The 17,162-nt window shown below is 32.5% G+C and overlaps 1 protein-coding gene across 2 annotated transcripts in view; it reads left to right on the top strand.

Moving 5' to 3' along the window:
* The first annotated feature begins 2,032 nt into the window (after positions 1 to 2,032).
* The window catches only part of LOC106789738 (sodium/calcium exchanger 1), an 85,004-nt gene continuing 69,874 nt past the window's right edge, over positions 2,033 to 17,162 (top strand). The window contains exons 1-2 of one of the 2 annotated variants that reach the window (XM_014754206.1): positions 2,033 to 4,318; positions 5,117 to 5,389. In XM_014754206.1, coding sequence (XP_014609692.1) covers positions 2,970 to 4,318; positions 5,117 to 5,389 — 1,622 coding nt within the window. In that variant the 5' untranslated portion in view covers positions 2,033 to 2,969. The remainder of the gene's footprint in view (positions 4,319 to 5,116; positions 5,390 to 17,162) is intronic. The other variant, XM_014754205.1, reaches the window with a different exon arrangement.

Here is a 17,162-nt window from a genome sequence, read left to right as displayed (position 1 = left end):
GATTTATCATCTACTCGTTTTGATTTTCTTCTACTTTTTAAAATATAAATGTATAAAAAACGCATTTCTGAAGGCACACACGTATTTAGACACTAAAAATTAAATATAATTATTTTTAATTTTCTTACAATATAACTATACTATATATTGTATACTATATATTATATACTATATATTGTACCATCATCGCGTTAAATACATACTATCATCCAATCGTGGTCCCAGTGGTAGCAAAAATGATGCTGGCTAGATAAAAAAGGGGACTTGTAAGTTTCTTTAAACTTCACCACAAAAAAGTTGGCATAGAACCGCAACAGCAGAAAAAAATGAAACAAATGAAAATATTTACCTATTGTTTATACATTATGAACTTATTTCTTTTTCACTATCTTACGGGTTATTACTTCAGAAATCACCTTTAAATATATCCCCTGCAGGTATACCAACTTTTCTTTCATTTTTTTCCAAGTGTTCTTACACCTTGAATTTGTGGTTACGCATGTGTATAACACATATCTCCCACTCATTTCATAATTATTTAAAGTGTAATAATTATTTTCAACTAATTAACGATAAATAAAAAATATTTGATAAAATAAAGTTGAACAAATAAGAGCACTTATTCATTTTTTTCTGCTATTAGTGTTCTTGCTAGCGTTACTACGGTGAAAAAACTTTATCTTTTTTAAAAACAATCAGAGGTCAAATATACTGTTTTTTTTGTTAACTTCTATGATATAAGGCGGTAAGTTATCGACTCCGTAACACTGATGATAATTTAGGGTCAATTTTTTATCTTTCTAGGCTGGTAAATTATCGACTCTGTATAATGCTAAAAATTTTTAATACTTTAGATGTTATCAACGAAATATTTTATCCATAAATCTTAATTCGTAGGTTCATGTAGATATCCGTATGCATCTTCGGTATCTTCACTCTTTGAAAATCCTAAGATGGGATTGAAGGACATTGTTACATAACACAAAATAACTGCACTTAACTTAAGCGCTTTTTGTTTTTTCATTTAATTTTCTCCGAAAATAATGTATATTTTTAAACCTCTTTCGTAATTGTTTAATTTAAGATAAAATAAAATTAACTTTATTGTATTATACTTAAAAACTATATATTATAAAAGAAACGAGAGGAAAACAAAATATGCTCTATATTCGAATTATCGAAATATATCACAGATTTAACATTGTCTTTTCACAAAAGAAAGTAGAATATACATTATAATTGTATCATTAAAAGTACAAATTTAATTTCTATTAAGTATAATTACTCTTCAGAGAGAGAGATAGATAAAATGAAAGAAAAAAGCTTTTATAATATAATAAAAGTATACGAAATTTAGTAATATAAACATTCAAACGATATTAGGTATACACATAAAAGATATTACAAATCTCGCGTCAACGTAGGGATTACTCCTCGTCGAAGAATAGAAGTAATAACAATAATAACAGGGGAAAAAAGTACTTTATTTTTTAACGTTCTTACGAATCTATTATAAAAAAAAAGTCGCGCAAAATAATTTTTTTATGCAATAACAAATTTACCTTAAAAGTAGAGCGAGGGAGAAAATATGATAAAAAGATAAATGAAGATAAGGAGGAGGAGAAGGAGGAGGAGGGGGATTTATCGAGAGGAAAATCAAGTAGGAATAGAGTAAAAAAAAAAAAGTTTAGGAGACGATAGGTAGTAGACAAGACAAGGCGAAGTAAGTAATGGGCAAGAGTTCCGGGCGGGTCGTGGTAGACGTCGTCGAACGGGTGGAAAATTCGAGTCGAGCGGTACCGAGTAGTGCCGAGCGGGGCCGAGCAGAGCCGAATGACTTGGGTGTCGCTTGGCCGGTATATGAAGAGGGTGGTCGAGAACGAATAGGTGGGAAACGCATGCGCTTTCTCCGTCGCATCGGGTGGTTGGCAGGGACGCGCGCTACGAAACGGTTGGAGGGAGGGTGGAAGATAGAGTGAGAAAGATAGAAAGAGGGAAGGAAAAAAGGGTGGGAGTTGGCTCCGCAAGCTCGCGGCTCGCAGAAAGAGCGACGGGGACGATAAGATGCGAGTGGAACGAAAGCGCGCAGGGAAGCCAGCCGACGAAGGCTTGCCGCCACTGCTGCCACTCGGGATTGTCGAGAGACAGAGACTGTACCACCTCCCATTGCCCTCTCTCTCTCTTTCACATACATTCTCTCTATCTCTCTCTCTCTTTCTCGTTCGTTCATTCGCTCACACACTACTAGCAGCACAGCAAGCTCTTTCAGTATTCGTTCGAGCGCGGCCCCGTACGGTTTTGCCGGCTCGTGGCCGAAGAAATTCTTTCTCTCTCTTTCTTTCTCTTTTTCTCTCCCTTTTCTCTATCTATCTCTTTTTCTCTTTCTTCGCCATGGGAGCACACTGCCGCGGTGGTAAAAAAGACGAGGGTAGCCCTCGGTAACCGAGCTAATCCCGCTTACGCGCGCGCACTCTTACGCACGCACGCAGCACGCACATTAAATACACACACAAAAACTACACACATACTCTTACACGCGCGCATTATAGCACATATATATACACACACTAACACGTATACACATCTACAAAAGAGACCGGCTATCGGACATTCGTCCGGGGCTTCGCAAAGAGGAACGCGCGCGGGTGTGCGCGATCTTTTGCGATCGGTCCGTCGGTCGGTCCGTCGGTCGGTCCGTCGGTCGGCTTTTAGGGAGTGCGAGTAAAAGTGTCGTTTGCTTATCAACGAGGAGGGGCCACCCCCTCCAACCCCCTCTCGTTGTAACAACCTAATATTATTTCGGAACGTGTAGAAATGTAGAACGAGAAACGTCGAATAGCGTCTCGAAGAGATCATTCTTGTCCGATCGATAGGAAGGAACAAAATAATAGTAATAAGAAAGGAAGGAAGAAGGAAATAAGTAGAGGAAAAAATAAGTTAGCAAAAAAAAAAAAGGGAAAGGAAGCAAGATGTCAGGAAATTATACGGTGCGCTGCGAACCGGGTTTGGTGATACCGATATGGACACCCTTGGAAAACCTACAACTGATAGACGTGATCTTTCGAGGATTCGTTTATTTCTTTCTTCTTCTCTATCTGTTCATCGGTGTGTCGATTATCAGCGATCGATTTATGGCAGCGATCGAGGTGATTACGTCAAAGGAAAAGGAATTGGTTGTACGACGACAGGGTAGAGAACCAACGATAGTCGTGGTCCGAGTTTGGAACGAAACGGTGGCGAATTTAACCCTGATGGCGCTTGGTAGTAGCGCGCCCGAAATACTTCTCTCGATCATCGAGATATGGGCGAAAAACTTTGAAGCGGGGGAGTTGGGTCCTGGTACGATCGTCGGCTCGGCCGCGTATAATCTTTTCGTGATCATATCACTCTGCGTGTTCGTAATACCAAGCGGCGAGACGCGAAAGATTAAGCATCTACGGGTCTTCTTCGTGACGGCCACGTGGAGCATATTTGCCTACGTGTGGCTCTACGTGATACTCGCGGTCTCGAGTCCGGGTGTTCTCGAGGTATGGGAAGGTATACTGACCTTTACATTTTTTCCGGCCACCGTGTTAACCGCCTACGTAGCCGATCGACGTTTGCTCATCTATAAGTATCTCCAAAAGGGTTACCGAATGAACAAGAGAGGTGTGATCGTTCAAGCAGAAGCTGGCGACTCCGACGGCGGAGTCGAACTCGAGATTAAACCTCAACAGGATAGTTTTCATACGGTCGATCGGTTGGCCGACGCTGATACCCCGGAAGCGCGGGAGTTTGAACAAACACGCCGAGATTATATTAATACATTGAGAGAATTAAGAAAGAAAAATCCAACATTGCCGTTGGAACAACTCGAAGTTATGGCTCACGAGGAGGTATTAGGTAAAGGACCGAAGAGTAGAGCATTCTACAGGGTCCAAGCTACGAGGAAAATGGTCGGTGCGGGTAATCTCAGTAGAAAGATCAGCGAGAGAGCTCAAAGCGATCTGAGCGAGGTCAAGGCCGAGTTACAGAAGGCCGAGGCCGAGAGTATCGACATAGAAAACATTAACGCGATGAGAATATTCTTCGAGCCAGGACATTACACGGTTATGGAGAACGTCGGTACTTTTGAGATCGGTGTTACCAGAGCTGGCGGAGATTTAAATAAAGCTTGCACCGTCGATTATTCCACCGAAGACGGCTCTGCCGAGGCTGGTTCTGATTATGTCAGTGCCAAAGGAACCTTGACCTTCGAACCCGGCGAGACCAAGAAAACAATACAATTGTCCGTTATCGACGATGAACTTTTTGAAGAAGACGAACATTTTTACGTCAGGTAAACCGTCGACAATTCGAATACACCTTTTTTAATATATTACTTTTATATAAACGAAGACATTTTTAAAAAATAAGATAATATTATATATATCTTTTTTCACGGTTTCGTTCTATTTTTGAACACTTTTAAACTTGTTTTCTTATCAAGCTCGACTACCTGACACTTTTAACCGCGAAAACTCGACTCCTTATCTACTAGTTTTAGCCGCTAAAGAAGAATAAGAGGTAGTAGTAGTAGAAGAAGAAGAAGAAGAAGAAGAAGAAGAAGAAGTAGAAGAAGAAGAAAAAGAAAATGAAAATGAAGAAGTAGTAGTAGTAGCAAAGTAAAGCCAAGTAGAGATGAGTAAAGTGTAGCGGTGATGCTTCAGACGAGTACTTCCTACTCGGATTAAGAGCTACCAAATTGCTCGTTTGTGGAACGAGCCACTTTCGCACCACCGACGCATATTTCTCACTAACGAGAGACGAATACTTTTACACTTTTTCTTTCCCTACTTCTTCATCTTCTTCATTCTTCTCTTCATATGAAAATGATAATCGAATAGAAATACACGTTAGTTCGTTTGTCTTTTTAAATATAATAAATAAATATAAGTCAAAAATAATTCTAATTATTTGGCCGCTATTTTAATGAAAAAGAATTCTTATTAAAGAAGAAAAGAAAAAAAAAACACAAAAAAAATCAAATCAAATTCTTTTTCGACGTGACACGGAAAATGTGAAGAAAAGGAAAACAAAAAAAAAAAAGAAAAAAAAGAATAGAAATAAAATAAATTTCTATGATTTTTTGGTTCAGATTGAGCAACGTTTCGCAGCCAGCCATGTTGGTGTCACCGAGTTTGGCAACGGTTATGATATTGGATGATGATCACAGCGGAATATTTGGCTTTCCTGAGAGGGACATCGAACTCGTTGAAAGCGTAGGACAATATCCTTTGAGGGTGGTGAGATACAGTGGCGCCAGAGGACGCGTCATCGTTCCTTATCGTACGATCGAAGGAACTGCGAAACCGGGAAAGCAGTATGTTCATACCGAAGGATCTCTCACCTTTGAGGATAATCAAACCGAGTGAGTTTATCAGTTTTTTTTTGTTCCTCTTTCCCCTTTTTATCTCTTTCTCTCTCATTGTCGTTCTTTCTTTTCCTTCTTTTTATTTCGTATACGTATACGTTAGGGATAAATTATCCAAACGACGTAATGACGTCAAAGAGGGGGAGGGATAATAGGATAATCGAGATTTATCGCGTCACAATCGGCAATTACGTGGGCGAGAAGAGATTTTTCCGTGGTATTACAGGTTCGTAACGTGAAAAGCTTCTTTCTTGTATTGTACTTATGATCAAAACGAAATGAGCATACAGGTTTTATTTATATACGAGGTCAGATTTAAGGAGTGTAGGCACACATAGAGGGATTAATCTTAATAATTTTTAGTTTCAAATTGATAATAACGAAATGAATCGTTGTTTGAAATGATTTGAACATTTTTTATAATATATATATATGTTACTTTATATAAATTTTTCGTTAAAGGTAATTAATTATACGATGCACTTTTTAGTGCACGTATTTTATTTCATCTAGCTTTTCAAATAATTAAGAGGGTCTCTGCACACTTTTAAATTCGGCACTGTATATGTATATAATATAATATGTGAATATGTACATATATATAAGGTAAGGGTTGAGAAGAATCGTGAAAGATCACGCGATGTTAATGATCCTCAACGATAAGTAATTTCTTTTTTATTCCTTTGCTTTCGCCTCGAATTGTTCTTTTATTTCAAAAGAGAAAAAAGAAAAGAAATTGTCGAGTAGTAAGAGAGAGAGGGAGAGAGTGAGTGAGTGAGTGAGTAAGTTTGATCAAACGTTGGCGACTTGACGTGTCGACTTAGCGTGCAATGATTAAGCGAACGATAAGTAGGAAGGAAGATCGATAAAAATCACCACGTATTGCTTCGAGCTTAAAATAAAGGAAGAAAAAAAAGAAGAAAAAAAAGAGAAGAAAAAGAAAGAAAAAGAATTGAGATGTAAGAACGTGATATCAGGAACATTGACTCGAACCTTTCGCATGTTTTCCTTTCGCACCCCATAAAAAGGGTAGAAGAGGATTTAAAGAGTCGTATAGAATTCTTGATACTTGATGATAAATATTTTATAGTAACCTACGTATCATTGAAGTATTTATTCTTATAGATGCAATGGAACATACGTTATAGATGATAGTGGTATACGAGAATTGTATAGGAATTGAAAATTTAACACTGACGAGATATGGGTATATTTGAATTAATAGTTAGTTAAAAAAAAAAAAACAATTTTTATATTATATATAAAAATATTTTTCATTTCACAGATTGTAATTATATTTTTATTATGATTATTCTCCTACACGTCTTGTAGAACGTATGTAAAATTTTATACGAATGCATTATATTATATTTTATATATATATATAATTATATATTTATGCGTGATATATTACATCCGAGTACAAATTGCATTTAACAATTAAAAAAATAGATTCTCGAAATTATAATGTGCCGTCTTTCGGGAAATTATGTTAAGAAAAATCTAAGGGAAAGAATATAGGTCAGTGGGTGCCTATAATGAAGATCGTGGCTCAAGGATTCGCTCTTACGAAGTTTGTACGTGCGATTTTACCTTTACGAACCCATTAGCTACCCCCGTTTTCCTATGTCTTTTCTTTTCTATGTTATTCTTTAGTTTCGTTTCTTTTACTTTTCTTTTTCGTTTATTTTTTCTCTTTTTTCCCCGTTTCTGGCGCCACCGTTTCGCGATGTTTGACGTTTTCTTACCCTTGTTTCTTCTCTTTAGAATTCGCTAAGAATGTTGACAAAGCACCCACACACGTTGTAAGATCTTCCGATTTTTCTTTACTTCCTCTTTCATCGAATTCACGACCGTGTTAGATTTACTAGACTTCTCTTTACAAAAGCGAATAATTTCATCTTTTACAACGATTTCTTTTTCTCTTCTTTTTTTCTCTTTATTTAACTTTAGCGACAAAATATTTCAATGTTATCGAAGAAAATTTACTTTTATCGATGATAACAGGAAAACAAATTTATCTTGTCATGGGTATATATTTATAATATTGAGATACGCGTCGTGTTTCTACGTTCAATTTGTTGACGAATTTATCAAATATTTGCGGACAAATTAAATATTAATATGCGGTTTTTAATTATTATTCATCACGTTATCTCCACTTTTATATGTGTATAATATTTTTATTCATTTTACAAATATCAGAGAATTCGAAGTATTTATATTTTTCTTTCTTTTTCTTTTTTTTAACATTAAAATATTATATTTAACAATTGAAGCTAGTAAAAAAAGTTGTTATTAATTATTAAACAACATTGCGGGTATGTATATACGCATGCGAACATAATAACAAAATAATCATAATATAATTACAAAGAAGAAAGAATTTGCAATACAAAGGTAGGGTTGAATAGTTCAGATCTCCAATAAAAAAAAGTCTTTTGTTTTGTTATTTTTTTAAAGTAAGTTTTATCGACAAAATATATTTCCGTGTGTCAAGTTACAAATATTTCAACCAATCCACGAAAACTTGTATACTTAATATTCTTCTGAAAATAACGTTAAAATTAACACAAATTAGATACATATGTAAAAGTGTTAAAAAGATAATTATTACTTAACTATATGCGTTATGATTTATTATCGATCTTTTGACAACCTTTATTCATCGTAAAAAGTAAAAAATATTGCATTACGTAGAAGAAATGATAAGATTTATCGTTTTGGTTGAATTGAGAAATTAATTGTAAGAAAAAATACAAAAAAAAAAAGAAGAAGAAAAAGAAATAGAAAAAGATAACTAAACAAACTTTCTAGTCACGTTTATCCAAACTCTAAACCAAACTGAAACAGCAGTCGATCGAAGTAGCTCCATCGAGGTAGAGTAATTTCGAAGAGAATCTAACGTGAACGTTGTTGGTCGATAGTTTTCCTTTCTCTTTTAGGAAGAAAGTCCTAGGGTTGCGTCAGGGCGTCTTTATGGCGTCCATAGTCGCCAAGTTTTACCTTCCATTCTCTAAACTTTGTTCCCCCTTTATTTTATTCCTTCGACTTCCGATCGCCAATATACGAGAAAACAAAACAAAAATAGAAAAAAAAAGAAAAAAAAATAATAAAAAAAGAAAGAGAAAAATAGAGAAAAATAAAAAAAAAATAAAGGGGAATGGTAATAGCAGTAACAGTAGTAGTAGTAGTAGTAATAGTAGTTCGAAAACGATGAGTTGTAACGAGCGTAAAGAAAAAGAAAAAAGAAAAAGAAAAAGAGAAAGAAAAAAAAAGGAAAGAAAAACCATGCGGGAGCTACTAGTAAAGTGGGCCAATAGAGGGGCGGGAAGCCCTATGAGCATACAGAGCGTTACGCCCTTGTGTTTCTCCACCCTCTGTCTCCGAGCTTTCACTTCCACGTCCTCGATGAGCTTGTTCGCTTCCACGTCCCCGTTGTTGCTTCCAAGTTCTAAGCTAACGTTAAACACTTTTCGTATTCCTCCCTCTCCCCCTCCAACTCTTTCCTTTTTCTATTGTTTTTTTTTATTTTTTTCATTTTTTCCAATAAGAAAACAAATCCAAAAATCAGATTGAATATTTTGGGACGAACCAAAAGTTCGTGGGGGTTTTTTTTTTATAAATTAATCTTTTCAAAGTAAATTGGATCAAAAACAATCTGTTATGCAGTTTATAACACAAATTATAACAGAATAAACGCACGAACTTTTGATTAACCCTAATATAAAGGTCTAAAGAGGATAGGTCAATAAAAAAGTATATGATTGATAGATATATTTGGAATAGGATAAAGAAAATTAACCCTTCGAGTGCTATGAACGTGAGTGCATTTATGCGTTTGGTAAAAGTTTCCAGCGTTAACTATTGACGCATATACGTTTTTGTCAATATCAATGCAAATTATGTAATATTTTTTTCTTTGTATATTGATTATTGTTTTGAGCTTTACTCACCTACAAAAATTATGTATAAGAAAAAAAAACTTTAATTATTAATTGTGATTAAAGAGTAAAATCATTAATCAATCAACGAAACAATCACACTAGTAATAAAATATTCCGTTCCTATTAAACGTTTCAATTGATAGTATTCAGCACTCAAAATGTTATAAGATAAAAATATAAGACACACAAATGAAATAATGTTTAATAAAAAAAGATAATAAAGATAAATATGATCAGATGATAGTTAGATAGGTTGCCATAGACAGATTGATAAACTGAGTTGCTTTGTTGAAAAAAAAAAAAAAAAGAAAAAACAAAGTTTCAATACCAAATACGCGATGTACTGTATACGATAAAAATTTTTTTCCTCTCGGACGGGAAAATTCGTCTGTCTAACAGGTAAAACAGGTAATTGCGAATTCCGCCGCGAAAACTCATTTAAAAGTCGAATACGCTTGTGCTCATCGCGAAAATTGGAATTCGTCCTGGTTCAAAGCGAATGAAGAAGAAGAAGAAGAAAAAGAAGAAGAAGAAGAAGAAGAAGAAGAAGAAGAGGAGCAGGAAGGGGAGGAGGAGGAGGAGGAGGAGGAAGAAGAAAAAGAAGAAGATGAAACGTGCCACTACGCGGCGGTTTCGGTATTCGTTTCACGAAAGAGTCTCACGTTCTGTCCTTCATTTTCTACGAATGCAACTTATATCTATCTACCTAGATTCCAAATGGAATTTATTATAACCCAGATGGTATATACGATTTTACAAATTATATCTACAAATTAACAGAATTTCGTTATTTGTTGGTTAAACAAACGAGTTATTTTCAATCCCTGTATTTTTGTTTTCTTATATTTGCTATTCCATTTTTTCCCCTTTTTTTCATATTATTTTGCGTTCACGTAAATATTGCAACGAATAATTTGTTGTTTTATTTAAACAAGGTCTTGTAATATTTTTCTTATATATTGCATTATCTTGTATATATTAATATAACAAATTCTTGTATATATATATATATATATGATCATGTCACATATGCATTATTAGCGATTGAATCTTGCGATAATTAAACTTTGTAGTAAGTTTAAACCAAAATTATTATAGCATTTAACTTATATTAATATAATTGCATCATAGTAAACATAACTTATCGTTAGATGTGATAAAATAATCTTCAGACATTCAAAGTTACACAATTTTCATGTGTATCCAATATACTATACAAGGTGTTAAGAATAATTAAATAATTCAGGAAAAAGTAACAACAAATTTTCAACATACGAACAATATTAAATAAAAATAATATACAAACATAATATAACAATAATAATAATAATAATAATATAATTAAAATTAAAATATATATAACAAATGTGTGTGTAAAGAAAATGAAAATCATTGCGTTTGTTTTTACATTGCGAATATTATCGAACTATCAATAAACAGAATTGTATAGGTAAATGGGTTTTATTGGAAAAAAAAAAAAAAAAAAAGAAACGACGTATGTAAATAGGTATGTACTTAATACGTATGATTGTAAGCCGCAAAAGGTCTTTGGTGTTCTCGTAATAAGTCACGCGATCAGAGATTGCAATCGTAAAGAAGGGGTAGTACTTTTGAACAATTTGCAAACTTCGAAAGAATTAATCGATGAACGCGATCCACGCCCTTCTTTCCCTTCATTTCATTATTTTCTTTCTCTATCTCTCTCATCTTTGTCCGTTTTTCTCTTTCTTTCTTCGTGTCCTACCCTTGCCCACCCTTGCCCACCCTTCCCGCATGAACTCCACCTCTTTCTTTCCCAGATTCCGCTTTCTTACCCTCCGATTGCAATCCGCAAATTTACGAGGGTCATTTTTGCCTAGATCATAACTCTTCATAATTTCCCAGAATGAATTCTAACGACGTTAGGCTATAGTCATGTGCCTAGTCATCATGGTCAACCAAAAGAAAAATAATAAATTTTCCTTAATTATATAAAAGCGTGTAAAAAGAAATAAAATAAATAAGGAAAATAACAGAAATAAGGAAAAATTAAATCGAATAAACGGGAAATAAATAAGATATTGATATAGATAAATATTATAGTTGGATAGTATAGATTTTGTAATCATGCTCGTTTCTGAAAATACCATCTCTCGAGTTATTTTTTTTTTTTTTTTTGAAAGAATTGGGTATAGCATTTACGTATCGCGATAAGAAGGGTGTTTCAAGATATTCATATTTTTTGAATTATTTTTGTTACGTTTCTTAAGAACATGTCAACCCCCCTTTACTAGAAGGATGCTTACAGCCCTTCTATATGGAACATTCCTATATACAAACGAAGGGATATATTCTCAAAATGGGATTTAGAAACGAGACATATTTTAATGTTTTATGTGATATTCGTAGCGAATAATAATCGCGAAGAGAAGTATGATCAATTATTTTCATTTCAAGTAATCCAAACTTTTGATCTGTAAGAACTTGAAGTTATATATGTATCATATATATGTGAAGTATATAACATTGGTATATATATAATATATATGTACCATTTTACTCTTACGATTCGTTCTATCTAACAAGTATACGAATCTTATCCATCTTGTCTTATTTCTCATCGTAAAACATCTCACGTAGATACATGCATCTAAACCAAACTGGACTCTAATGGAGTAGTACTCTTTTTTTACAGAATAACATAAGTATTTTAGAGGTAGACGAGAGTTACATATTATGTAGGGATACAAAATATAAGATTAATTTTAGAGAAAAAAAAATACGATTTATGATATTTTTTTTCCATTAGATTATTATTTACAAAATATCCGCGCCGTAACGTTATGATATCGTATCAATAAGAAGATATTTTAGTGTTATCGATAGAAAGGGGGATATATCTAACTAACGTTGAACGAGCTTATATCGTCGTCTTTTATGATGTTTCTATTATGATCGAAGAAGAAACGATCGGATACTTATATGTCCAGTTGAACGTGTGTTAGAAAGAAAGAGAAGATATACAATGTATATATCAATGGTAGACATTTTTGTCCTGTATACTTAATGTTCCGTACTAATGTTAAAGGATGGATATACTCTTGCTCTGTATCTTCAACGTACTATACTATAAACAACTTTCTAATCTTGAAGTATCGATATTCTATTGGTATTTGCTTTTACCTGTCAAGTAAACGAAATGGTCTCTCTTTCTCTTGTTGTATATTTCTATCATAATTTTCCTTTTTTTTCTTTTTCTTTGCTTTTATCATTGATCATAGATATAGTTATTATAATAAATCAGATTAATTTCATTCGATAATAATAATAATAATAATAATAGTCACATATTATATTTATCATCAATTATTTTTACGTAGGTACGTTGCATTTCTACAACATACCGACTAATCGTATTTAAAATTTATGTATATATAATATTAAAATTATATATATATATAATTATTTATTTTTTTATTATCTTTTGTAAAGAAGATTTATTTCAAATTTTCTTTTTCCCGTTATCTGTACGCTATTTGTTTATATGTTACCGAAAAAATAAAACGTAGCAATTAATGTTATTACACGGTATAGGATAATTACTGTAGAAAAAATATAACTATAAAGTTATCCTGAACACAACAATTTCCCCATGTTATATATATACAACATTGTTATTCGAAACTATAAAAGCTTAGGAAAGAATGATAATTAAATTCAATATTATTTCGGGAAATATTTCAGTATGCATTGCCCACTCTGTATATATATAGCTATATGTATGTATATAGATGTATTTTTTCGATTAATTTAAACTCGTGTTGCAACACAATGATACAGATGAAAGAGATAGAAACGTGTTAATAAACGAAATGGTCCTTTTTTTTTTTAATTTTATTTTTCCCTCGCATTTCATTTATCTTTTTTTAGTTTCATTATATTTATTATACGTGTCTCGTAGTTTGAAATGTTTCGGTGAATAAAGGGAAAGAGAAAGAGAAAAAAGAGAGAAAGAGAGAGAGAAAGAAGGATGCTAATCGTAATTTAAGATTAAATCGTATTCATGGGAAGAAAATCTTTTGGAAATGTTTAACCACGTGTAACGAAACGATTTCGATAACGACGACCTTTCCATTTCGTTCAGACTGCTATGCAGTGTTTTTCTCTCTCGCATTTCACGTTCTTCTTCTTCTTCTTCTTCTTCCTCGATGTTTACGGTAAGAGAAAAACTCGAGAAAAAGGGTTTGTAGCAAGTATACGAAAAGCTAACTTGACGTTGTTACGTTTGTGTCGTCTATGGTGCGTGAAACGTTATCCAAAAGGGTGTTACTACCTTTATGTTACTTGCCTTCCTGAACGGTTTAAGAGAAAAGTTGAAAGAGCCAGATGGACATTTACGAAGACAAGAGATTAAGGGAAGGGGGCGTGGGTAAGAGGAGGAGGAGGAGAAGGGTGCGAATTCTTCAGACGTAAATCCCCGTAAAAAGAGATGAACGTCTCGAAGCTTTTTAGAGGTCAAACTTTACCTTGATAAAATGGTTTCGCTATTAAACTTTGAAAGCCTGCCGATATAATCGTTAAGATTTAACGCTTTATTTGAACGAATAAAATTGTACCGATAATATTACGATTGATAAGTTAAGAACAGGGGTCAACGAAATTGAAGAAAATTCATTTTATGATTTATTTAATTTTTATTTTACAATTATTTATATTATAATGCAATATGATATATATATATATATATAGAATGATATTGGATTAAACGATTTAATCACGTTTGATTATTTAATATACAAACTCGTAACGTAATTGCAATTGCAAGGTTACGTATTTGATATCATTTTGATATAGATGATAAAATATTTTATTTATACGAATACCAAATTAAAGTATTTTCAAACTTTTTAATGTTCCTTAATATACATTAGATATACATATGTATTGTAAATGTAATTGTCAAACATTTCGTTTATTATTATTGTTTCTTATATTGTTTGATATTGTTATGTGCCTTGTAATAAACACGTTTTTAGTAATATGGTTAGTAATATGAATAGATGACATGTTTAAAAAAACGTAAGATGAAAAATAGTGTTCTGTTGATTCCAGATAGGTTGGTAATATCGAATACCGTTGAGAAAGTGTTACTAAAGATGTGTAAAAAGGAAAAAATATAAAAAGATAAGATATAATGTTATATATAGATCATTCAAAATGAACGCCTTTTTGTTTCTTCTTTTTTTTGAATTTCTTAATATATATATCTGTTGTTATAATTTTCCGGATAAATAAGATAAGAAACATCGTATAAAATTTTTATATAAATATATATGAACCTATATCCGAAATTGTCAATGAAATTATCGACTAATGCAAACTGAAAAGTAGAAAAAGTAGAAGAATAAGAAGAAAAATCTCTTGTAAAGTATCAATGTCGAGTTCTTTAAAAGTAAGATGTACGGTCTTTTTTTTTAACATTGAAATTGTCGACAAGCTACCATGATCTTCTCTTTTCTGTTTTCTTTTTTCTCCTTCTTTTCTTCTTCTTCTTCTTTTTTCTTTTGGAATTCGTTCGAAGTATTTTACGACGAGTCTGTCTGTTCGATAGGGAAGAAAGAAAACGAGAGAGGGTGAAAAAGAAAGAAATAGAAATTGTGCTTCATGGGGAACGAAGCTGCGAGAATTCTCGCCGTTCGAATGAGATTTCTTTTCTTTTCGAGAAAAAGGCGAATAAAAGATGCAAGCTCGAATGCAACCCACTCCCATTTCAAACTACCCCTTCCCCCTTCCTTCCCCCCACACCGCTTTCTCTTTCTCTCTTTCGCCTGTTTTTTTTTCTTTTTTTGTTTATTTTTCTCCTACTAACGGAATGTCCTCGTAGTATATTTTCCTTTATACCGTGTCTCGTTTAATGTTTCCAAGTTCTAAAAGAAGATACTATACGATTCTTTCTAATCTTTCGAAATACGAAAAAAGGAGGAATAAGAGAAACGAAGAGAGATCTGTCTATTTTATATTTGGATATGAATGAAATCATAAAAATATTCGTAACCCGTTCCTTATTGTAATTTAAAAATACAGGTAACCCTTTTATAACACGTTATCCAATAACACGGTTTCGATCCTATAACACCATAAGAAAATTGGCGACAAACTTTTGTAGAACACTGTACCTCTACAGCATTGGATGATATGATTTTTCCTTAATATAAAAAATTAAACCTAAATTACTTTATAAAATTTGATAACACTATACTTCTACAGTACTGGATAACGTGATATATTTTTGCTGTGTGTGAACATATAGATATTTAATAATTAAATTACTTTAAAAAATAATAACGTGAAGGAATAATGAACACTCTGGGTCCTCGTTTAACATGGTTTTACGCAACATGACACTTTTTTTTTTTTTAGGTACCTAACCGTATCGTGTTATAGAAGGATTATTTGTAATTCTTATGTGCTTATGATGCAAAGCTTATAAAAATTTGTATACACAGAAAATTTTTATTTTAAGATTATATTTATTTTTACGAGTACGATTTACTTTTCTGTTACACTTTCTCATATTATTCAATACTACCAAAGAGATCAAAGTTTTTTTTACTACTTTTTCGAAATCAACAACACACAATTTTTGTTTTTTGTTCGTGTTGATATAAATTTTATCGCGATAGATGCATTTTATTAAGTAATTCTAATTTTTATTTAAGCGATCAAAAAATTGATCTCGCACAAGAGTATTTGCATTTACGTGAGATATAATAAAAAATACGATGATAATTTTTGTAAGTAGTAAAAGATCGATCTTCCCTCTTATTTTATAACATTTTTGAAACGATCGAGTCTATCCCCTGAGATCAATTTTCTTATCAGTTTTATGTCCAATTTTATTTATTTATTTATTTATTTTACGAAAAATAAACCCATTAATATAGAGTAAGATAAACGAGATTGGATAAGAATATAAAATAATGATTATTACAGATGATTAAAAAGTTATTTTTTTTATAGATAATATACATTTATTAAATATATTTTTATGCATCTATATAATAAGTATTTGCATTTAAAAATATTCTATTAATGCAACTAAAATATCCATAACAAATGTAATGCATTTAGTTCGATATATAATAAATTATTATTATACTATCTTTTATATATAATAAAATATTATTTTGCAAACAAATTAATATGAATTTAAATTTAAAAATAATTGAGTATTAAATTTCTAGAAATATTTTATTAGGAGAAAATATGTATTGTAACATTAGATCGATAACGAAGAATACGAATACTTTTGTTACACATTGTATATATTTATTTAGCGTATTTATTTACATACGCCTTTCCATCATTTTCTAATGCGGTTTAATCGGTTTCATAGAAGTTGATCATCGTTGGTCATCGTCGTAGTCGTCGTTGTCGTTGTCGATTAATAAATTTGTTGGCAAGTAGAACAACTAGGCAAACATGAGTTACTCGTTGTCGTGTTCGTACGTATGCGTTAACTACTTTTGACGTACGCGCGTAGGAAGCGTGATTAATTAGGAAACGTTCACGTGTGCGAAGAAGAGTAGGTATATTAAAAAAAAAAAAAAAAGAGGGGAGAAATTAATTCATCGTAGTTGACGTCGAGGGCGACGAAGATTAGGGAAGTATAATAGTAAATGCGAATGGAGATGACTAAATGATCACATAAAGCATTTTAATCTTTTCCTTTATTTATTTTACTTTTTTTTTTTGCTTTGTAATATTTTTATTTTTACAACATTAAACGATACTTAATTTATCTCTCTCTCTCTCTTTCTCTCTCTCTCTCTCTCTCTCTCTCT

The sequence above is a fragment of the Polistes canadensis genome, unplaced genomic scaffold, assembly GCF_001313835.1.
Source record: "Polistes canadensis isolate GaletaPanama2010 unplaced genomic scaffold, ASM131383v1 scaffold_199, whole genome shotgun sequence".
In the NCBI taxonomy this organism is placed as follows: Eukaryota; Metazoa; Arthropoda; class Insecta; order Hymenoptera; family Vespidae; genus Polistes; species Polistes canadensis.
This window is presented reverse-complemented; position numbering and strand designations above follow the sequence as displayed.